The 17,615-nt window shown below is 43.6% G+C and overlaps 1 protein-coding gene across 1 annotated transcript in view; it reads left to right on the forward strand.

Annotated features, from left to right (window-relative positions):
- Positions 1-16,764, forward strand: part of wdfy3 (WD repeat and FYVE domain containing 3) — a 74,249-nt gene extending 57,485 nt beyond the window's left edge. The window contains exons 44-66 of the mRNA XM_080466530.1: positions 76-239; positions 792-940; positions 1,845-1,965; positions 2,698-2,783; positions 3,599-3,679; positions 3,766-3,820; positions 3,902-4,021; positions 4,146-4,263; positions 4,376-4,482; positions 4,570-4,723; positions 4,807-4,898; positions 4,968-5,180; positions 5,503-5,644; positions 6,212-6,366; positions 6,695-6,853; positions 7,625-7,804; positions 7,884-8,066; positions 8,144-8,237; positions 9,141-9,284; positions 10,582-10,887; positions 10,966-11,077; positions 11,160-11,357; positions 12,828-16,764. Of these exons, the coding sequence (XP_080322656.1) occupies positions 76-239; positions 792-940; positions 1,845-1,965; positions 2,698-2,783; positions 3,599-3,679; positions 3,766-3,820; positions 3,902-4,021; positions 4,146-4,263; positions 4,376-4,482; positions 4,570-4,723; positions 4,807-4,898; positions 4,968-5,180; positions 5,503-5,644; positions 6,212-6,366; positions 6,695-6,853; positions 7,625-7,804; positions 7,884-8,066; positions 8,144-8,237; positions 9,141-9,284; positions 10,582-10,887; positions 10,966-11,077; positions 11,160-11,357; positions 12,828-12,948 (3,254 nt within the window). The 3' untranslated portion in view covers positions 12,949-16,764. The remainder of the gene's footprint in view (positions 1-75; positions 240-791; positions 941-1,844; positions 1,966-2,697; positions 2,784-3,598; positions 3,680-3,765; positions 3,821-3,901; positions 4,022-4,145; positions 4,264-4,375; positions 4,483-4,569; positions 4,724-4,806; positions 4,899-4,967; positions 5,181-5,502; positions 5,645-6,211; positions 6,367-6,694; positions 6,854-7,624; positions 7,805-7,883; positions 8,067-8,143; positions 8,238-9,140; positions 9,285-10,581; positions 10,888-10,965; positions 11,078-11,159; positions 11,358-12,827) is intronic.
- Positions 16,765-17,615: the final 851 nt, after the last annotated feature.

A 17,615-nucleotide genomic window follows, 5' to 3' on the forward strand; every position in this document is an offset into this window, starting at 1 on the left:
AGAGTTGAAGAGAGAGAGGCCAGAGAAAGCTCAGCCGCCCCCTCCTCCCCCTAACCTGTCTGTGCTGCTCTGCAGGCCTGGTGAAGGCTCCTCTCAAGAGGTCTCGCTCCACGGCGGACGGTGCAGACGAGGACAGCCAGGAGCAGCTACAGGAGCAGCTGCTGGAGTCCGGCGGTCCCGAGGAGGAGCAGAGGACCGACAACACATCACTGCTGCGCCTCCTGGAGGAGGGGGAGAAGGTCGGGGAGGAGACACATGTGATCATATTGTTAAGAGATTATCAAAATGATTTTGTTGGACTATTTTTAATTAACGGACTGTTGATACTTTTAAAACAATACAGGAGCATTTTACATGGAAAAGCAGCAACATTTTCATGAATTATTGTCTTCGATTTGCATATTTTGCATAAACAATGTAAATTTACCCAAATAGTTTTGTCCGGACTATGAGTGGCACTTTTTTTGTTGTTTCGCTGCTCATGCATTTTAATATTGAAAAATATACCTGTTATACTACCTGGGGCCACTAGGTGTCACTGTATGTCAGTAGCATCACCAGAAAGACCAGAGCGAGAGAAAATAGCTACACAATATGATTTAAGCCAAAAATCACTTGTACACTGCATACTATTTGCAGTCACTAAAGAAAGTACAGATCATTTTATTTCCCTTTCTGATTTATTCATTTCTATCAGGTTTTTGTGTCATCAAGTGACTTCTCAACACAATCCTGCCTTTTCATAATGTTTCTCACATTGACCTGTTTTCTCGTCCCGTCCTCCGAACCAGATCCAGCACATGTACCGCTGCGCCCGGGTGCAGGGGCTGGACACCAGCGAGGGTCTGCTGCTGTTTGGGAAGGAGCACTTCTACGTCATCGACGGCTACACCATGACGGTGTCCCGAGAGATCCGAGACATCGACACGCTGCCGCCAAAGTACAAACGCTCATTCAAACTGCCATGTTTCTGACACGGCATTTAACAAACGACACTGGAGCAACCCAATCCAGTCCAGTTAAATCATCTGGTTTAAAAAGAATTCTCCAGAATATGAGTAAAGTGGTTCAAATGGTTGTATTTTAATGCATAACCAGGAAATATGTGAAGGATCAGCATTTATTTGCCCACCGCTCCTTTAACGGACACACAAAACAGTCTTTCAGAGTGTCTTTAGAATGCGCCCTTCATCCCGTCAGTAATCTGATCCCCTCGTGGTCTCTGGGTGTTTTAAAACTCACAGTAGACGATGATTTCATGACTTCAGTCCTCTGGATGCTGCAGTGTGTGTGGATGAAGTCATGCTGCTGATGGAGCATGCGTCAAAGCTTCTTTTACATATTTATCCTCTCAGGGAGCTCACTCTACTTTTTTCCTTGGAGAAAACTGGGAGCAAAGCCAAAAAGGAGCTTAGACTGCTTTTAACTCGGCTTCTTTTTTTTTTTTTTTTGATTGTAGCAGATGTTCTTTCTTCTCTTCTTTTTTTTCTTTTCAATGAGGAGATTTATGAGGCCAATTTACTACAAAAATACAGCCGTCTATTAATATTAGACTGTATGAGAATCATCAAAGATTGAAGGCCTGAATTAGAGTAAATGAAACTAAGGTCCAGAGGCTCTTAATTCAGGTATCAAGCCACTTTAATGATGCTTTAACACCAGCTGTATAAAGATATAATGCCAGCAGGTAACATATTTGCAGCTGTAATTTCTCATATAACCGAACAACAGTGACCCGTGAGTCTCAATGTGCAGGATCAAAACACCGTTTCCACATTTTCTACATGCACAACACCGTCGGGTGTATTTGATGACCTGAGCGGTGTTTCGCTCCGTGTGTCCAGTTTGCACGAGGCCATCATCCCCAGAGGAGCCCGACAAGGCCAGAGTCAGCTGAAGAGGACGTGCAGCATCTTCGCCTACGAGGACATCAAGGAGGTTCACAAGAGGCGCTACCTGCTGCAGGTGAGATTAAACCCCGCTCACTCACACTCATTGAAATAAGAGTTACTTTAACTAGTGCACACGGAGCAGGTTAGGTGGTGCCTGTGGGAGATTTTGTGTCTTTATCGGAACTGTTCTGAGGTGGACGAACTGCAGTCGGTCAGCACGATACATCAAGTGTTTCTATCAAAATATACAAATTGCAAAAGATTGAATTGTATTGGATGACGTTTCCACGCTCGGCAAATTCACAATGACAGAATTCTAAATATGAATGAAAGCGTGATGGATTAAAAGGCAGAAATTTTGCGGTTATCTATAGAAAATTTTAATTGATTGACAACCTTGAATATTTCATACATGCCAGAAATTGAAGGAAAAATAACAAGCGGCTCTGCTTCTGAAATTCTGCTAATAAGAAGAATAACAAGAGGAAGCACTCTGTTATATGAAAACAATCATGTAATTATTACATTATTGCTTGTTGCGTGTTCACCTGTGCAGGAAAGGATCCAGGGAGCTTTTGTATTCCTGGTTTAGTGGAAGAAAACACTTCAATTCATCTGAAAACCACAAACAACAAATTATGAATTTGGTTGTTCTCAGACGTTAAAATGGGAAAGCAACCTCTCGATGGGAGAAGACATTAGGCTGACCCCCACAGGCTTGGGTTGTGGAGGACTTTCGGAACTGTTTGTTCTCAGTACGAGTAACTTTGATGACTCAGATGCTGTTGGTGTGTTCTTCTTGCAGCCCATGGCGGTGGAAGTGTTCTCGGCCGACGGGAGAAACTACCTGCTGGCTTTCCAGAAAGGAGTTCGGAACAAAGTTTACCAAAGGTAGTGAACGCAGCTGGAAACACGACGGCGTCTAACCTGCTGATCCTCCAACAAAGAAGTCTCAGGAAGTTTCCCCATCTCCACGACGACATCTCGAGTGAAAACGCATCTCTTTTTGCATTTTCGTATGATAAAAGTTTCGCGTTTACACAGGAAACTTTTGTCCATTTCCACGGAAACTGTGAAAATGATGTAGTTAGTAGGCCAGGCCAGGGGTAGGCACTGCTGGTTGTTTTTGTAATGAAACCCCACATACACATGCGTGTAGAGAATATTATATAACAATAACAATGGGAGTACACGGACATCCGTATGGACAGACGACCAAGTTGCGTCTGAATCTGGACTGGGAGTCATGAGGAAACATTTTATGATTGAACTATTTACTACAGCCGTGGTGTGCATGTGCAGTAGCAGTGTTTCAGAAAAGTTGCGTTTCCCCCCCCTTTCACACGGAGACATAGTCAGACCGTTTTTAAAAAGTTGCGTTTTCCCCGTTTCCATTGAGACGAATCAGAGCATTTTCTCAAAAATGTGTGTTTTTAACCCATTTCCAAGGATATAGGAGTTGGAGTGTTTTCAAAAAGTTGCATTTTCACTGTATCCAAACAGTATTGTCATGTAAACGGACACCCAAAATGTAAACAGGGCCTTAGTAAAGTCCTTAGTAAAGTAATGGCCTCTTTTCCACAGAGTGGTACCACAAGATAATAACTCACTCAGCTCTGATTCACATTGTCAGAATTCATGTTTGTTTTTTTCTATAAAAAATGGATCTTCCAGATGAATGTAATGTTCCTGTTTGTCTCCTGCAGGTTCTTGGCCGTGGTTCCTTCACTGGCTGACAGCTCAGAGTCGGTTTCAGGACAGAGGCCCAACACCAGTGTGGAACAAGGGTAACTCCTTGATTTCTGACGTTACCAAAACTTAAATTATTGCTTTTTCAAACTTCTAATATCCTCTCGGCCTTTCTATTGGTCAGATCCGGACTTCTCAGCACGTTGGTGGGTGAGAAGTCGGTGACTCAGCGATGGGAGGTAAGAGCTTTGATTTGGGGTTGTGGCACAAACGGCTTCTGCAGTCGGATCTGATGAGACCTACTTTGATCTGGTTTCCAGAGAGGAGAGATCAGTAACTTCCAGTACCTGATGCATCTGAACACGCTGGCAGGACGGTCGTACAACGACCTGATGCAGTATCCCGTCTTCCCCTGGATCCTCGCAGACTTTGATTCAGAGGTGAGGGGGCAGCTTTGATCTCTATGTCATGAGATTTAATTCCAAACTGTTTCCAATGATTTCAATGATGATTTCATGATCCAATGATTGTTTTTTTTTATTTTTTTTATTTATATATAAACAGGAGCTGGACCTGAACAACCCCAAGACGTTCCGTAACCTCTCCAAGCCGATGGGTGCCCAGACCGATGACCGCCTCACTCAGTACAAGAAGAGGTACAAGGACTGGGAAGACCCCAACGGTGAGACCTCCACACTGGATTAGCAGACACCTCTTACCTCGTTCACATACAGACACATCGAATTTTACCGTCAAGTTAAGCTTATTTTAGTCTTTGATTTCTGTCCCGCCAGGTGAGACTCCAGCGTATCACTACGGCACGCACTACTCCTCCGCCATGATCGTGGCCTCCTATCTCGTCCGCATGGAGCCGTTCACACAGATTTTCCTCAGACTTCAGGTTTGAACCGTACTTCCTGAGTTTTCCGTCGAGTATTTCGGGTGGAAACTGAAGAATCTCCTTGCGTGCGTCGAACGCGTTTTGCAGGGCGGCCACTTCGACCTGGCTGACAGGATGTTCCACAGCGTGCGTGAAGCCTGGCTCTCGGCCTCCAAACACAACATGGCCGACGTCAAAGAGCTCATCCCCGAGTTCTTCTACCTCCCCGAGTTCCTGCTCAACTCCAACAACTTTGACCTGGGTCAGTACCGGAGACGTCCGGGTACTTCCAGACGTTTCGCTTCGTCTTTGTTGACCGTAGTTTTTCTTTTTGTTCTGCTCCAGGAGCCAAACAGAACGGAACTAAACTAGCCGACGTCATCCTCCCGCCCTGGGCCAAAGGAGACCCCCGAGAGTTCATCCGGGTCCACAGAGAGGTGGGCAGCCGACACACTGTTACAGGCATGTGAGCTTTTGACTGAGCGCTGACCACGGTCTGTCTGCAGGCGCTGGAGTGCGACTACGTGTCGGCTCACCTCCACGAGTGGATCGACCTGATCTTCGGCTACAAGCAGCAGGGCCCGCCGGCCGTGGAGGCCGTCAACGTCTTCCACCACCTCTTCTACGAGGGCCAGGTCGACATCTACAACATCAACGACCCGCTCAAGGAGACGGCCACCATCGGGTTCATCAACAACTTCGGGCAAATCCCCAAACAGGTCAGAACCTCGAGAACATGGAGTTTTCCCTCCTGTTAAATAGTCTGATTATGATTATTACACCTAACTTAATTTATGGACATCAGTGGTTTGATTTCTTTGCTTGTGTATATTATGTGGGTGAAAATTTCATGTCAATAGAACTTTGAGAACTATATGTAGAAAAATGGTGACATCTTCAATTCTTATTTTAGCCACTCTTATTATTCTTGACATTTTGGTTCATCCGTGGAGATTCTCACCATGTTTAAACACCGTGTAGATGTCCATGTCTCTCTGGGCAGCAGCTGATTTGTTGTGTGTGTGTGTTTGTGTGATTCAGCTCTTCAAGAAGCCCCACCCTCCCAAACGAGTCCGCAGTAAAGCGAATGGAGACGTAGCGGGAATGCCTCCGAGCTCCAACAGCGACAAGATCTTCTTCCATCATCTGGACAATCTCAGACCTTCTCTGGCTCCAGTTAAAGGTGAAAGGTCACGACTCGCACACACTCACTCCTTCTCCGTTTCTGTTTTAGATACAGTAAATCTGGGCACAAATTTTGGACAGTATGTAAAGTTCTCACCTATAATGTAATATTATATATATAATATAGATGAAATAATAGACAAAAAAATGCATTTTACTCATTTCAAAAAACTTAAACGGGCATCACATTAGTTTCCATATTACCAGAAAAAATGTATTAATAAATGTTTTAATTCACATGTAATGACATTATGATAGTCATTTCAAACACATTTGAACCAGGTAATAATAGAAAAGACTCCAAAAAAACTGTGTTTCTATTTTTATTGTAAGATAAAACTGTCAAGTGTGTTCAATTCACTGCAAAAAGTCTCAAATCCTTTTAGGTAAATTAGTTTCGAAGATGCAGTAACACTTCAAGTCATCCTCATTGAATGATACATTGAACAAAAACAGCCAAAACGAAGCAGCAGTGTTGTGACTCGGGGATGTTCTTTACATGCTGACTCGAGCTCTGCCTTTGGAGAACGATGTCTGACCGTCTTCCTTCTTCTCTCCCATCCAGAGCTGAAGGAGCCGGTGGGACAGATTGTCAGCACAGACAAAGGCATCCTGGCTGTGGAAGAGAACAAAGTTCTCATTCCCCCCACGTGGAGCAAAACCTTCGCCTGGGGCTACGCCGACCTCAGCTGCAGGACAGCAAACTACGAGTCCGACAAGGTGAATGTTTACCAGAGCTATCTGGTCCATTTATGTCTTGGAAAAATTATTTCTCAAACCAAAACTGAGATCTTGAAACTCACAAGTTGAGGTAAAAAAAATTTAAAAAAATTAATAAGACAGTGGCTCCCCCTGCTGGTGCTTATTTAAAACTGCATTGTCCTTCAAGTTTGAGTCCAGATGGTTCTCATCCAGGTTAACTTGTCAATAATGGAGCATTTTATTAGATTTATCAGGTTTGTTTAATGTTTTTCAGGTAAAATTAAACAATTCCTCCAGAGAATGACTTCAGTTTTCCCCCCTCTCTCTCGCCCCCTCTTTGTTTCAGGCCCTGGTGGTCTACGAGTGCCTGTCAGAGTGGGGTCAGATCCTCTGCGCCATCTGTCCCAACCTGAAGCTGGTGGTGACCGGAGGCACCTCCACCACCATCTGTGTGTGGGAGACGGGAAACTCCAAAGAGAGGGCCAAGTCGCTCACACTTAAACAGGTAGAGGTGGAGAACTTCTCTTCAAATGCTCCACAACATTTACACATTTCATTCATGCAACATACCATTGACTTCATCACTTTAAGCCTAATCCTGCTCGTTACGTTTGACTGGTTTATACAGTATTAAAATAATCTCATTATTTTCACTCTGGTGGAGATGGATCAGGCTCAGGCTCCGCCTCCTGATGCCATGTGACCAATCAAATGAAGCGACACAGTCACATGATGGAACATGAGAGGAACAAAAACACCTTGGTATCAATAATTCCGGTTAGAGAGTTTTCCTTTCAGGACCGAAGAGTGATTCACGGAGTCTTTTCGGATGTAGAGGAATGTGTTTAAATTTCTGAATTCCCTGAACTAAAATATTAGTCAGTAAAGTTTATTTATGAAGCGCTTTTCACAGTTTTGAAAAAAAAAAATCACAGTGCTGTCCATATTCTCGGGGCTACAGCCTGAAAAGTCCCCCCAGGTTTTAAAGCGGGTCTTCGGGACCTTCAGGAGACTCTGGTCTGCCGATCGGAGGGTGGAGGTGTAGGAGCAAAGTATGTCAGCAATGTCCTGCGGGGGCCTGACCATCCAACGCCCGGAAAGTGAAGATTAAAATTGTAAAATCAATTCAAAATTTGACTGGGAACAATTGAGGAGCTGATAAAATGAGGGTGACGTGGGCTGTGTTTGGGTGTACCTGTCAAAAGTCAAAATGTGTGACACCCCTGATCTAAAAAAGGCTAAATATGTTCATTCTGGTCTGTCTCTGGTCTCTCAGGCGTTGCTGGGCCACACGGACGCCGTGACGTGTCTGACGGCGTCGTCGGCGTACCACATCGTGGTCAGCGGCTCGCGGGATCGAACCTGCATCATCTGGGACCTCAACAAGTTTTCCTTCGTCACGCAGCTGAGGGGACACCGAGCGCCCGTCTCCGCTCTGTGCATCAACGAGCTGACGGTGGGTGGCAGAGTCGGTCTGCGGGACGAGATCTGTTGTGAATGGAGCTGAGGATTCATGTGTGTGTGTGTGTGTTTAGGGGGACATCGTGTCCTGCGCAGGAACCTACATCCACGTGTGGAGCATCAACGGCAGCCCCATCGCCAGCGCCAACACCTTCACCGGCCGCAGCCAGCAGATCCTCTGCTGCTGCGTGTCCGAGATGAACGAGTGGGACACGCAGAACGTCATCGTCACCGGGCACTCGGACGGCGTCGTCAGGGTAACCGCGTCCTTCCGGCGGTGCAAAAGTCGTCAATCACCTTCTCTGTTTGATTACTCCTGTGTTCTGTTGTGTAGTTTTGGAGAATGGAATTCCTCCAGGTCCCAGAAACCCCGGCTCCAGAGCCCATAGAGGCCGACGTACCGGACTGCTGTGCTGACGAGAAGATTGGTGAGTTCAAATCCCTTCAAACAAAACTAAGTGTCAGAAAGGCCTTTTTTAATGTTGCATAGGTCTTATAAGAGCAGTGGCGCCCACCTGGTCTCAATTTATTAACCTGAGATATTCAATTGGAGTATTTCCAGTACCATGATAACAAATAAATAATAAATTCTAAATTTGAACTTTCAGCTGCATTTCAATCAAAAGCAGATCTTCAGTTTCTTCAGCCTCAATCATGTTTTCATGCATGAATAATAAATAAAATAAATCCTTTTTGAGCGTTTTGATCTTTTTCATCGCCTCGTTACATAAAACGCACGTTTCTCTTCAATATAATGAAATTCATATCTCAGATTCTGCGTCGCAGCTTTGTTTGAATTCAAAATACAAAGCATTATTGACACCTAATACACATTTAAGTTTTTTCAAGCAAAAGCCCAAGACTTCTTCTACATTTTATGAATCAGCAGCATTAAAAACTCGATTTGGAGAGAAGAGTTTTTTAAAGGTCCACAGCCAATCAGATAAGCCGCCTCCTGTGTTCATGTTGGACACATGAAGAGATCAGTGTTTACTCAGGTCGTCCAGTTTCATGGCTCGTGAACTCTTAAGGTTTGTTTTGGCACCTTCACATGAAAAATCCCAAATCGCCGAAGTTGTAATGTGACATTTTCACTCATTTTGTAAAATACTTTATTAAAAAGGTATTGAGGTAAAAGTAAGCAGGTAGTGTGTTATTGGAAATCCTGCAGCGGGTCTGCACCTGTCATTTGACTCCAGCATCATCCAGCTGACTGCTACTTCATCTTAAAGACGACCACATAAGGACACGTGGTGAAATAAGGACAGTTTTACAGAAAAGTTTAACCAACAAACTTCCATCACTGTGTGGCTGTTTTGTGGGCGTGTCAGAGGGCGGCGAGAGTCAGAACGGAGACGACGACAGCAGCGAGTCGGACGGAGACGAGCCCAGTCTGAGCCAGGAGCCCCAAGCCCCTCGAAACCCGTCCACGGGGGGAGGCAGCCAGCCCGGCAGCGCCGTGCACAGACCCCGGGGTAAACATGTCAAATACATCTTTAATTCTCTGGAAACTGCAGTCATGAACAAAAGAATTCTCCCTCATGAAGAAAAGACACTCATAGGTTACAAGCTGCAGTATACCTTCTATCGTTTCGTTCTCCTACTTCCTTCTGTCTTTGTACATTTCTGATTATCTTATGAGGCTCTGGGATTAATAAGAATCTGCCCCGATTTCATTATTTACCCACAAGTTTTTCACTTTCAGCCTTTTTCTCCTCCACTGTCACTTCTGCACGTACGTCGTTTGTCTCCATATACTTGAAACTCACAACAGCAGAATTCAAAACTGTCCGTTTTGATCTCACCGCTTCATTTTAAAGTAATTTTAAAGAATAATCTGCCAAGTCTCCATAGAAAATAAGACCATGATGTGAATGAGATAATCTGAGTAAATTCAATTCAATTGCATTTCTATAGCGCTCAATACAACACAGTCATCTCAAGGACCCAACAAAGTTGGTCAAATGAAATTTAAGAGAAGCATTTTTTTTTGGAAGAGTCATTGTTCAATTTGTGGAGCGAGTTGTTTTTCAAAGTTTCTGGGTCGATATCCCTTCTTACGCTGCCCATATTATATAAGTGTTGCTGGGCAAGAAAGTGAAAGTCCTATCGATGGAGGTCGAGCACCGTGCATGGCTGTTGTTGTGTGAGTGGAAAGGGCTTTCATTCATTTCTTTTATTTTTATTGATTCTCCACAATTTTCCACATACAACCAGGGACTTTGACTTGTGCATGACACTAATGAAGCCATGAACATTCACTAAATAAGCGAAGGTCACTGGTTTCTCACTGGTTTCTCACTGGTTTCTCACCAACGATGTACGAGAAGGTTTCCTTTTGAGTCTGTTTCTAAATGTCTTGGATGTTTATATCTGGGTGAGCTGATGCAGCTGGCAGTTCTATTTTAAGAGGGTCATTACACGTTGAAAAAAGCGTCCGTCAAATGACGTCCTCAGCCGAGGTCAGGAAGCATCGAACCACTGATGAGGCGGCGCACAAAGACCAGTCATTCACAGATATCGGTGCTCGATCAGTTACTGGATCATCTGTTCCACATGATGGAGGTGATAAGAACCAGATCATCAGGGAGTAAGGAATCGAGCAAGGTCTTCAACTTTGGGCAAAGCAGAAGAGCAATCAGGACAAAATACGTCCGTGGAGGAATCTATCGCAGATGGAAACCTTTCATTTCCTGCGTTTTGTCTCCTGATGGTCCAGACTTTATAGATTTTAATGTCTGCTGTCGACGCTCGCCTTCTCTCCATGATCAGGTCCGTCCGCCCGCACCGGAGCGTCGTGGTCGATGGACAGCGGCTCTGACGACTCCCACCGCTGGTCCGACACCCTCAGCATCGACGAGAAGGACGGCTTCGTGTTCGTCAACTACTCGGAAGGACAAACCAAAGGCCACCACCCTCACCCGAGTCACCCTGCTCACCCTGCTCACCCGGGTCACCCTGTTCACCCGGGCCACCCTGCTCACCCGGGTCACCCAGTTCACCCAGGCCCGCCCGCGGTGGCTCCACCTCACCACCCCGCCACCATGGAGGCGCGCATGTACAACCAGCTGAGGGCAGGTGGGTGCTGGTCTGAAATGAACCTCGCGATTCAAGTGTGCGCCGCATGCAAAACCGCTTGGCTTTGTGCGTCCGCAGGCTACCGATGGGAGCGCCAGCTGGTCTTCAGGAGCAAACTCACCATGCACACGGCGTTCGATCGCAAGGACAACGCCCACCCGGCTGAAATCACTTCGCTCGCCATCTCCAAGTAAGTCACAGAATATTAGAATCTGGCATGGGTGGATTCTCGGGTCCAGAGGACTAACCCCTCTGCTGCTCCTGTCCTTCAGGGACCACAGTAAGATCCTGGTGGGCGACGGCCGGGGCCGGGTCTTCAGCTGGTCGGTCAGCGACCAGCCCGGCCGCTCGGCGGCGGACCACTGGGTGAAGGACGAGGTGGTGGACAGCTGCTCCGGCTGCTCCGTCCGCTTCTCGCTGACAGAGCGACGCCATCACTGCAGGAACTGCGGGCAGCTCTTCTGCCAGAAGTAAGACGCTCAGAGCAGAAGACATCTGGATAACCTGTCATCAGTCCAGACGCTGATGTTAAAGATGTAACTTTGAAAGATTGTTTCTAGTTTTGAGACGAAGCAGTCTCCTGAAAGGAAGTGTACAAAAGCCTTCAGTCACAAATCCTTCACTACTTCTGAGGATTGTAATATAAACAAGGGCGTCATCGGCATAGTGGCGTATCGTCCCTGAAATCGGCTGAAGGATAACGGAAATTTATTTTGATTGTAATAACGTGCTAAATGCATCTGACAAAAAGAATTATTGCAATCAGTTGTGTTTTTATGTACCATGCATTCATCTGGCCAATCAGATGAAGCGGTACGGCACAAAAATCCCGCCCACAAAGCTTGTGCTGCAAATATACTAACATAATCTACTTAAGTGTGTCAAATTATATAGTTATTCCAAAAGTCAACCAGATTAAATTTCAGTTAAATACAGGATAAAACACTGACGGTATGATGGGGGGGGTTACTTAATCCAAATGAAAGTTTTAAAGTTCCCGCCTTAGTTTTTATGGCATCAATTTCCAGTGCAAGGCAAACTGGTTAGAAGAAAGAACAGAGTATATTTTAAAACTAGTTAAACTTTTTTTCTTTGGCTTACGTCCAATTCCTCAGTGATGGGGAGAGTCGGTTCTTTTGGCTCGGGTCACCACAAAGACTCTGCTCCTTTCATTCCCAAGTGGCTCCTCACATAATTGTTGCTTAGAATTAATATTTGGAAGCAAAACTATCTTGAAACTATAAAATGATCACAAGGTTTGCGGTTTCCTCTCGACCATGCCGCAGTGCTTTTTAGCAAGACACTGAATGCTGTTCATCACACAGTGAAGGTTGATCATCTTGCCTGGTGCTTTGGCACTACTGAAACTGTGGAAATAAAGTGTTAGAAATAATAATACTATTTATCAGATGTAATATACTCGATAATGAATCAATTTGATCAAAAGTTCCATTTAATTAAATTATAATATTTTCAATAATTCCGAATTTGTATCTATTTCCAGTGGAACAGTAAAGAAAACCTGGCAGAATCTACAACCAAATATAAGCCAGAAGTGTTAAACCTACACACGAAAAAACTTTTTTTCAGTTTTTGGAAATACATGCAGCCATTTTTATCCATTCCTCATCAGTGATCTTCTGTTTTACCGGAATCGAATCAGAGCGTTTCATACAAACCGCCTCAGGGTTGTAACCTCCCGCTCACTAACGAGCAGCAATAAGAAAGACGAAGAATAAGAATGTCTCCGGCTCTCAGGCAGGAATCGGCTCCAATCATTCACCTCAAAGAACCAACTCTTTTCCATCGACTCTTCACTCCGCTCCGTCCACAAGCTGTGTGACGCCTTGTGTTGTCCGGCGTTCAGACGCACCAGGACGTGACCGCGACACGTCGACTCTGCGACTCTGATTTGAGCTCCGCCTCTCCTTGTCTTGCAGGTGCAGTCGCTTCCAGTCGGAGATCAAGCGGCTGAAGATCTCGTCGCCTGTGCGAGTTTGTCAGAACTGTTACTACAACCTTCAACACGAGCGGAGCGTCGAGGACGGCTGCAGGAACTGAAGAAGAAACGCCGAGGAGCGTCGGCCATTCCTAGAACCGACAACCCCACCTCCCACCCCCCACCTGTATCTGTATCTGATCTGTATCTTCCCGAACGCCCCCCAGCGAAGCCACGTGTACTGTAAAGAAGGTGGGGGTCGGCGAGGGAGACCAGATGTAGTACCACGAGAAAAATCACCACTTTCACCGCCTGCACCCTCGACTCGGCACGCTCCAAATACCCACCGGCCAGTTTTGCTTCAAGATCAAAGAACGAGAAAAGAAGAAAAAAACAAAACTTGTTCATAGTGTAAATATTTATCCATGGCCTTTTTAACTCCAGGAGAGACGGAACACAAAGTAAGGTCCATAAGGAAAAGGAAATTGCCTGTAACATAGCGTTGTGACTAACCAATCCTGGCTTTAAAAAAAAAAATGTAAAAAAAAAAAAAAAAAAAAAAGAAATCGGGTTGTGTGTCAGTCTGCGTCACGAGTCACATCGAAATCCAGAGGAAATACGGCGGAAGGATAAGAATGTCTGTAATTAACGTCTGTGGGTCGGTGAGGGGCTCGGTATGCAAAGTGACGTTATTGTTTCCTCATCATCGCATTGTTTACAAAAATCTGTGTGTGTGTATGCGCGCGCGCGCGGGAATGTGCGTGTGTGTGCGTGTGCGTGTGCGTGTGCGTGCGTGCGTGCGTGCGTGCGTGCTTGTGTTGCCCACAGTGTGAAGCCATCGCCACTAGAAACGCTATCAGACGTCTTTTTCTTTCTTCTTTGCCAAATTGTTTTGACGTATCATCACAATGTTGTTGTTTAGGTTTGTTTTTGGGTTTTTTTTACTCCGTGTTTTTTTTTTTTTTATATGAATTCCCGTTTGGAGATACGTTGTTATTGCTGCTAATTTCTGAAGACTGGACACGTTATCGTTTCCGATTTAATTTCTTTTTTGGTTTTGTTTTTCTCCAGACCATATCACTTTATTTTACGATATTTAAATTGTGCAGAAGCAAGTCGCCACGGCTTCATCTTTACGTGAAAGTGCCATGGATTAGGCACACCTCCCATCGCCCCACATTTACCTCCCCATCATCTTCCTCTCTACTTTCCGCACACCGTCTCTCCGGCTCTCGAAATGCACATAGAAAAAGGGATTTACTCGCGAACTGGTGGTTTTGTTTTGTGCGTCCCGTTGAGTTTTGTTTATTTGTGGGACTGCTCCCTCACCCCGTGGCATCGGTGCCGACTCTTCACATTAAAACGTCGCACCCAGTGGGGGAGGGGGCGAGACCGGAAGGCAACGGGAAAAACTCTCACCGATGAGTATCTGCGATAAAAATGTTGGGTAAAAAGTGAAACGTTCCGAACGAGATCATCGAGCGCCGTTCTCATGCCTCCCTGGAGAACCGTAAAACACAAAGTTAACAACAGATCAGCCAATCTCGTTGTGACGTAGTTTGTCGATGATCAATAGATTCATCTGTTCGCTCTGCAAAGGTCCAGAAAAGGTCAACCAAAGAAAAGTACATTTTACACGTTCTGCTGATATTTGCAATCTGTGTCAACATCATTGTAAAATTTCCTGGGGGGAAATACGTCAATTCGCAAGTGATAGAAAAGTTTTTTGTTTTTTTTTCATCAAATCAGTTGAGGGTTCGGAGAAAATATATAAATATGAAGCACAGAACGTCAATTCACTCAGTTAATCGGACCGTTTTGTCGCCTTTTGGGAGTTTCTCATCGCTAAAAATCCCCTTTGGGAGAAATAGTGGATTTATCTGTTGACTAAAAAGTGTGAAAGTGTCTCCGGTGAGTGTTTCACAACAGAAGTGTGAGGAGTGGGTTTGTAGCTTCCGTCACATTGTCAGTGAGATTTGGAAAAAAAAAATAAAAAAAGAAAAGGGATCAAAAGCCCAACATCTTCCATTGAAACTGAGAAAACATCAGTTCAGTTTGTAAAATATCTATAAAGTCAAACGTGGAGCAGGACTGTCGTCGGACATCTCGGCCTGTTTTTTTGTGTTTTTTTTTTAAATTTTGAACGTCAACACTACATTTCGATTTTATAAATGACAAATACTGGACTCACTACAATCTTTAGCTGCTAACGAATCCACAGACCCATTTCTCCTGCTGACATCATAGGAATTAAAAACTCGGCAATAAGAGGAATTAGAACCCAGTTTTCCGAGTGTTTTTCTCCTTCAACATGAACTAAAGTGTCTAAATTGAACATAAATAGATTGTGCAAGTCGCAGTTTATCTTAACGTCTTTAACCGTGACGTTGTGGGAAAGATTTCCATTTCTATTTACACATTTTGATGGAGAAAAGTAAAACTGTTGTAGGACTTTATAAAATCTGTTTTGTCTTCACATTTTTTTTTTTTTTTAATTTTAAACTTTTTATTTCCTCTCCTCCGTCCTCAGTCTTCAAACATTTCACGTCACTTTGTCCGTGGCTCTGTGGGCAGCAACTGTGCATTCTACTAGTTGTATTTCTTTTTTCCTGGAGAGAATTACTGATTCTATTTCCCACAAGTCTTCACTCCCGTGTGCTTATGGCTTCAGTTAAAAAAAAAAAGTATGTCTTTTAGATTTTTGCCATTTTGAGCGTAAAGTGAGTTATTTACAATGTATGATTCATTAGAAGAAAAAAAAAACTCATTTAAATGTGAAAAGTGTCAATTGAGATAAAGTACATACAGAAAGTTGTCAAACTGAAGTTGGGAGATTTTAGAACGTAGCCATGGCAACAAAAAAAGTCCCCAGATTTAGGATTTGAATCCGTTTGAAAGTCGAAATATATCAAAAGGAAATATGAATGTGTCAAGAATAAGTAATAAAACATGAAAAAGAAGAAGTATTGAGAATCAAGTAAATACGTTTTAGATAAATGTCAATCCTGTTGTTTCGGTTTTGTTCACAGTTCGAGGTCGTTTTTTTAAAACTCACCCCCAAGTCCTTGTTTCAGTTGTATTTCGTATTTATCCGTAAGCTTCTGTTCCGCCACATTGTTCAATTTCACCTTCTCACCGTTCACACGTCTCCGATGGGGGGAAAAGAAACTCATCTCTGTACTGTCGTGTTTAATCCCGCCATCCGGGTTGAGAAAAAGCCCCGCCGTCTTCCATCGACCATGGATTTGTGAATTTGTTTGCACCTTGTACAAAAAGAAAAAGGAGAGACATCGCCAGTTTTTATTTCACCAGACGGGAGCGTTTCGCAAGCGGATAAATGAAATGTACAAAGTATTTATGCAATTATAACTGGGTTTAGTTGTTTTTTTTCTTCTTTTTTTTTTAATGATTATTGCGATTTCAGCAAGTTTAGTTACTTGTTGCATGTCCTATTAACACAGCTGACTTTCTGTGTCAGTGCATTGTACATGTTCTCCGCATTACTTTCATGTTTCCTTGCTGGAGTTGGTTGATTTTTTTTTTTTTTTTTTTTTGAGGCATTGTCTGACCAGTCGCCCTGACGGGTGTGTGTACAGAGATCATGTTCCTACTCTGGGTGGACTTTTGTATTCTTTCTGGATTGAAAACAACAACAACAACAACAACAAAGAGGACTAACGGAGAGACGAAGATGAAAAGAAATCCTGGGTTATTCTGGTGGTCTTATTTTAGACTGCGTTACTACAGTATCTGGTGTGCAATCTGTGATAGCTGAATGTTCCTTGTATATTTGTGTTCACAACATCCTAGAAAAGAATTAAAAAAAAAACAGTAGAGTAACCCCCCCTCCCCCCCACCCCGTTACACAAATGTTACAATAATGCAATAGAGCTGATACTTATTCTTTTTAATTTCATTTCAATAAATAATTGCTGTTTACCACCAAACACGTTTTGTTTTTATTCTGATTTTAAATTCGTACCTTCACAAAATCTGATTTTTCAGAACGATGTACTGAAATATTAAAGAGAGTATTTGAGTAGGTTATACTATAGAAATGTACATTCTAAACAATATTAACATGCAATTATTAGAATATGATTTAGTAACTTTTACGTAAATTGTCAGTCTGTGAATTAAGATTTGTTTTTTTTTACACATTTATGGGAGTTATTCACAATGAATTACACTTTTTGTTAAAAAAAACGAGAGCTGTTGTATAATTACATCTCCAAAAATATACAGCAGAAAAGTAAACTCAACTGGGCAGAGCTGGAAAACACTGAGACCACTGAGGCCATTATAGACCGAGCACTTAGTAATAGTAGGTGTGTGTGTGTGTGTGTGTGTGTGTGTGTGTGTGTGTGTGTGTGTGTGTGTGTGTGTGTGTGTGTGTGTGTGTGTGTGTGTGTGTGTGTGTGTGTGTGTGTGTGTGTGTGTGTGCGCTCCCTGCCTACACAGCATGAAGCAGAACAGGTCGACCCAGTATGAAGCAGAGAGAGAGACTGCTGCAGCTGCCACCAGCCGATTGTGAAGTTCAGTAAAAACATGCAGACACAAACAGGAAGTGATGTCATTGACCGTCAAAAATAAAACTGGACTATGTCATGAATGACTATTTCTAACCAAAGATCCAACCTTCATTGAATTTTCTAAACCCTAAGCGTTTTCATTGTTATACATGTTTACAATTAAAATACAACAATCAACAGAAATGTATCTGAAAAAATGTAATCATGGTGCATTATTTTTTTATTCACAATCTTATTATTTACCAAGTGGTACAAAA

The sequence above is a fragment of the Lipophrys pholis genome (assembly GCF_963383615.2).
Source record: "Lipophrys pholis genome assembly, chromosome: 7".
NCBI classification, from domain to species: Eukaryota; Metazoa; Chordata; class Actinopteri; order Blenniiformes; family Blenniidae; genus Lipophrys; species Lipophrys pholis.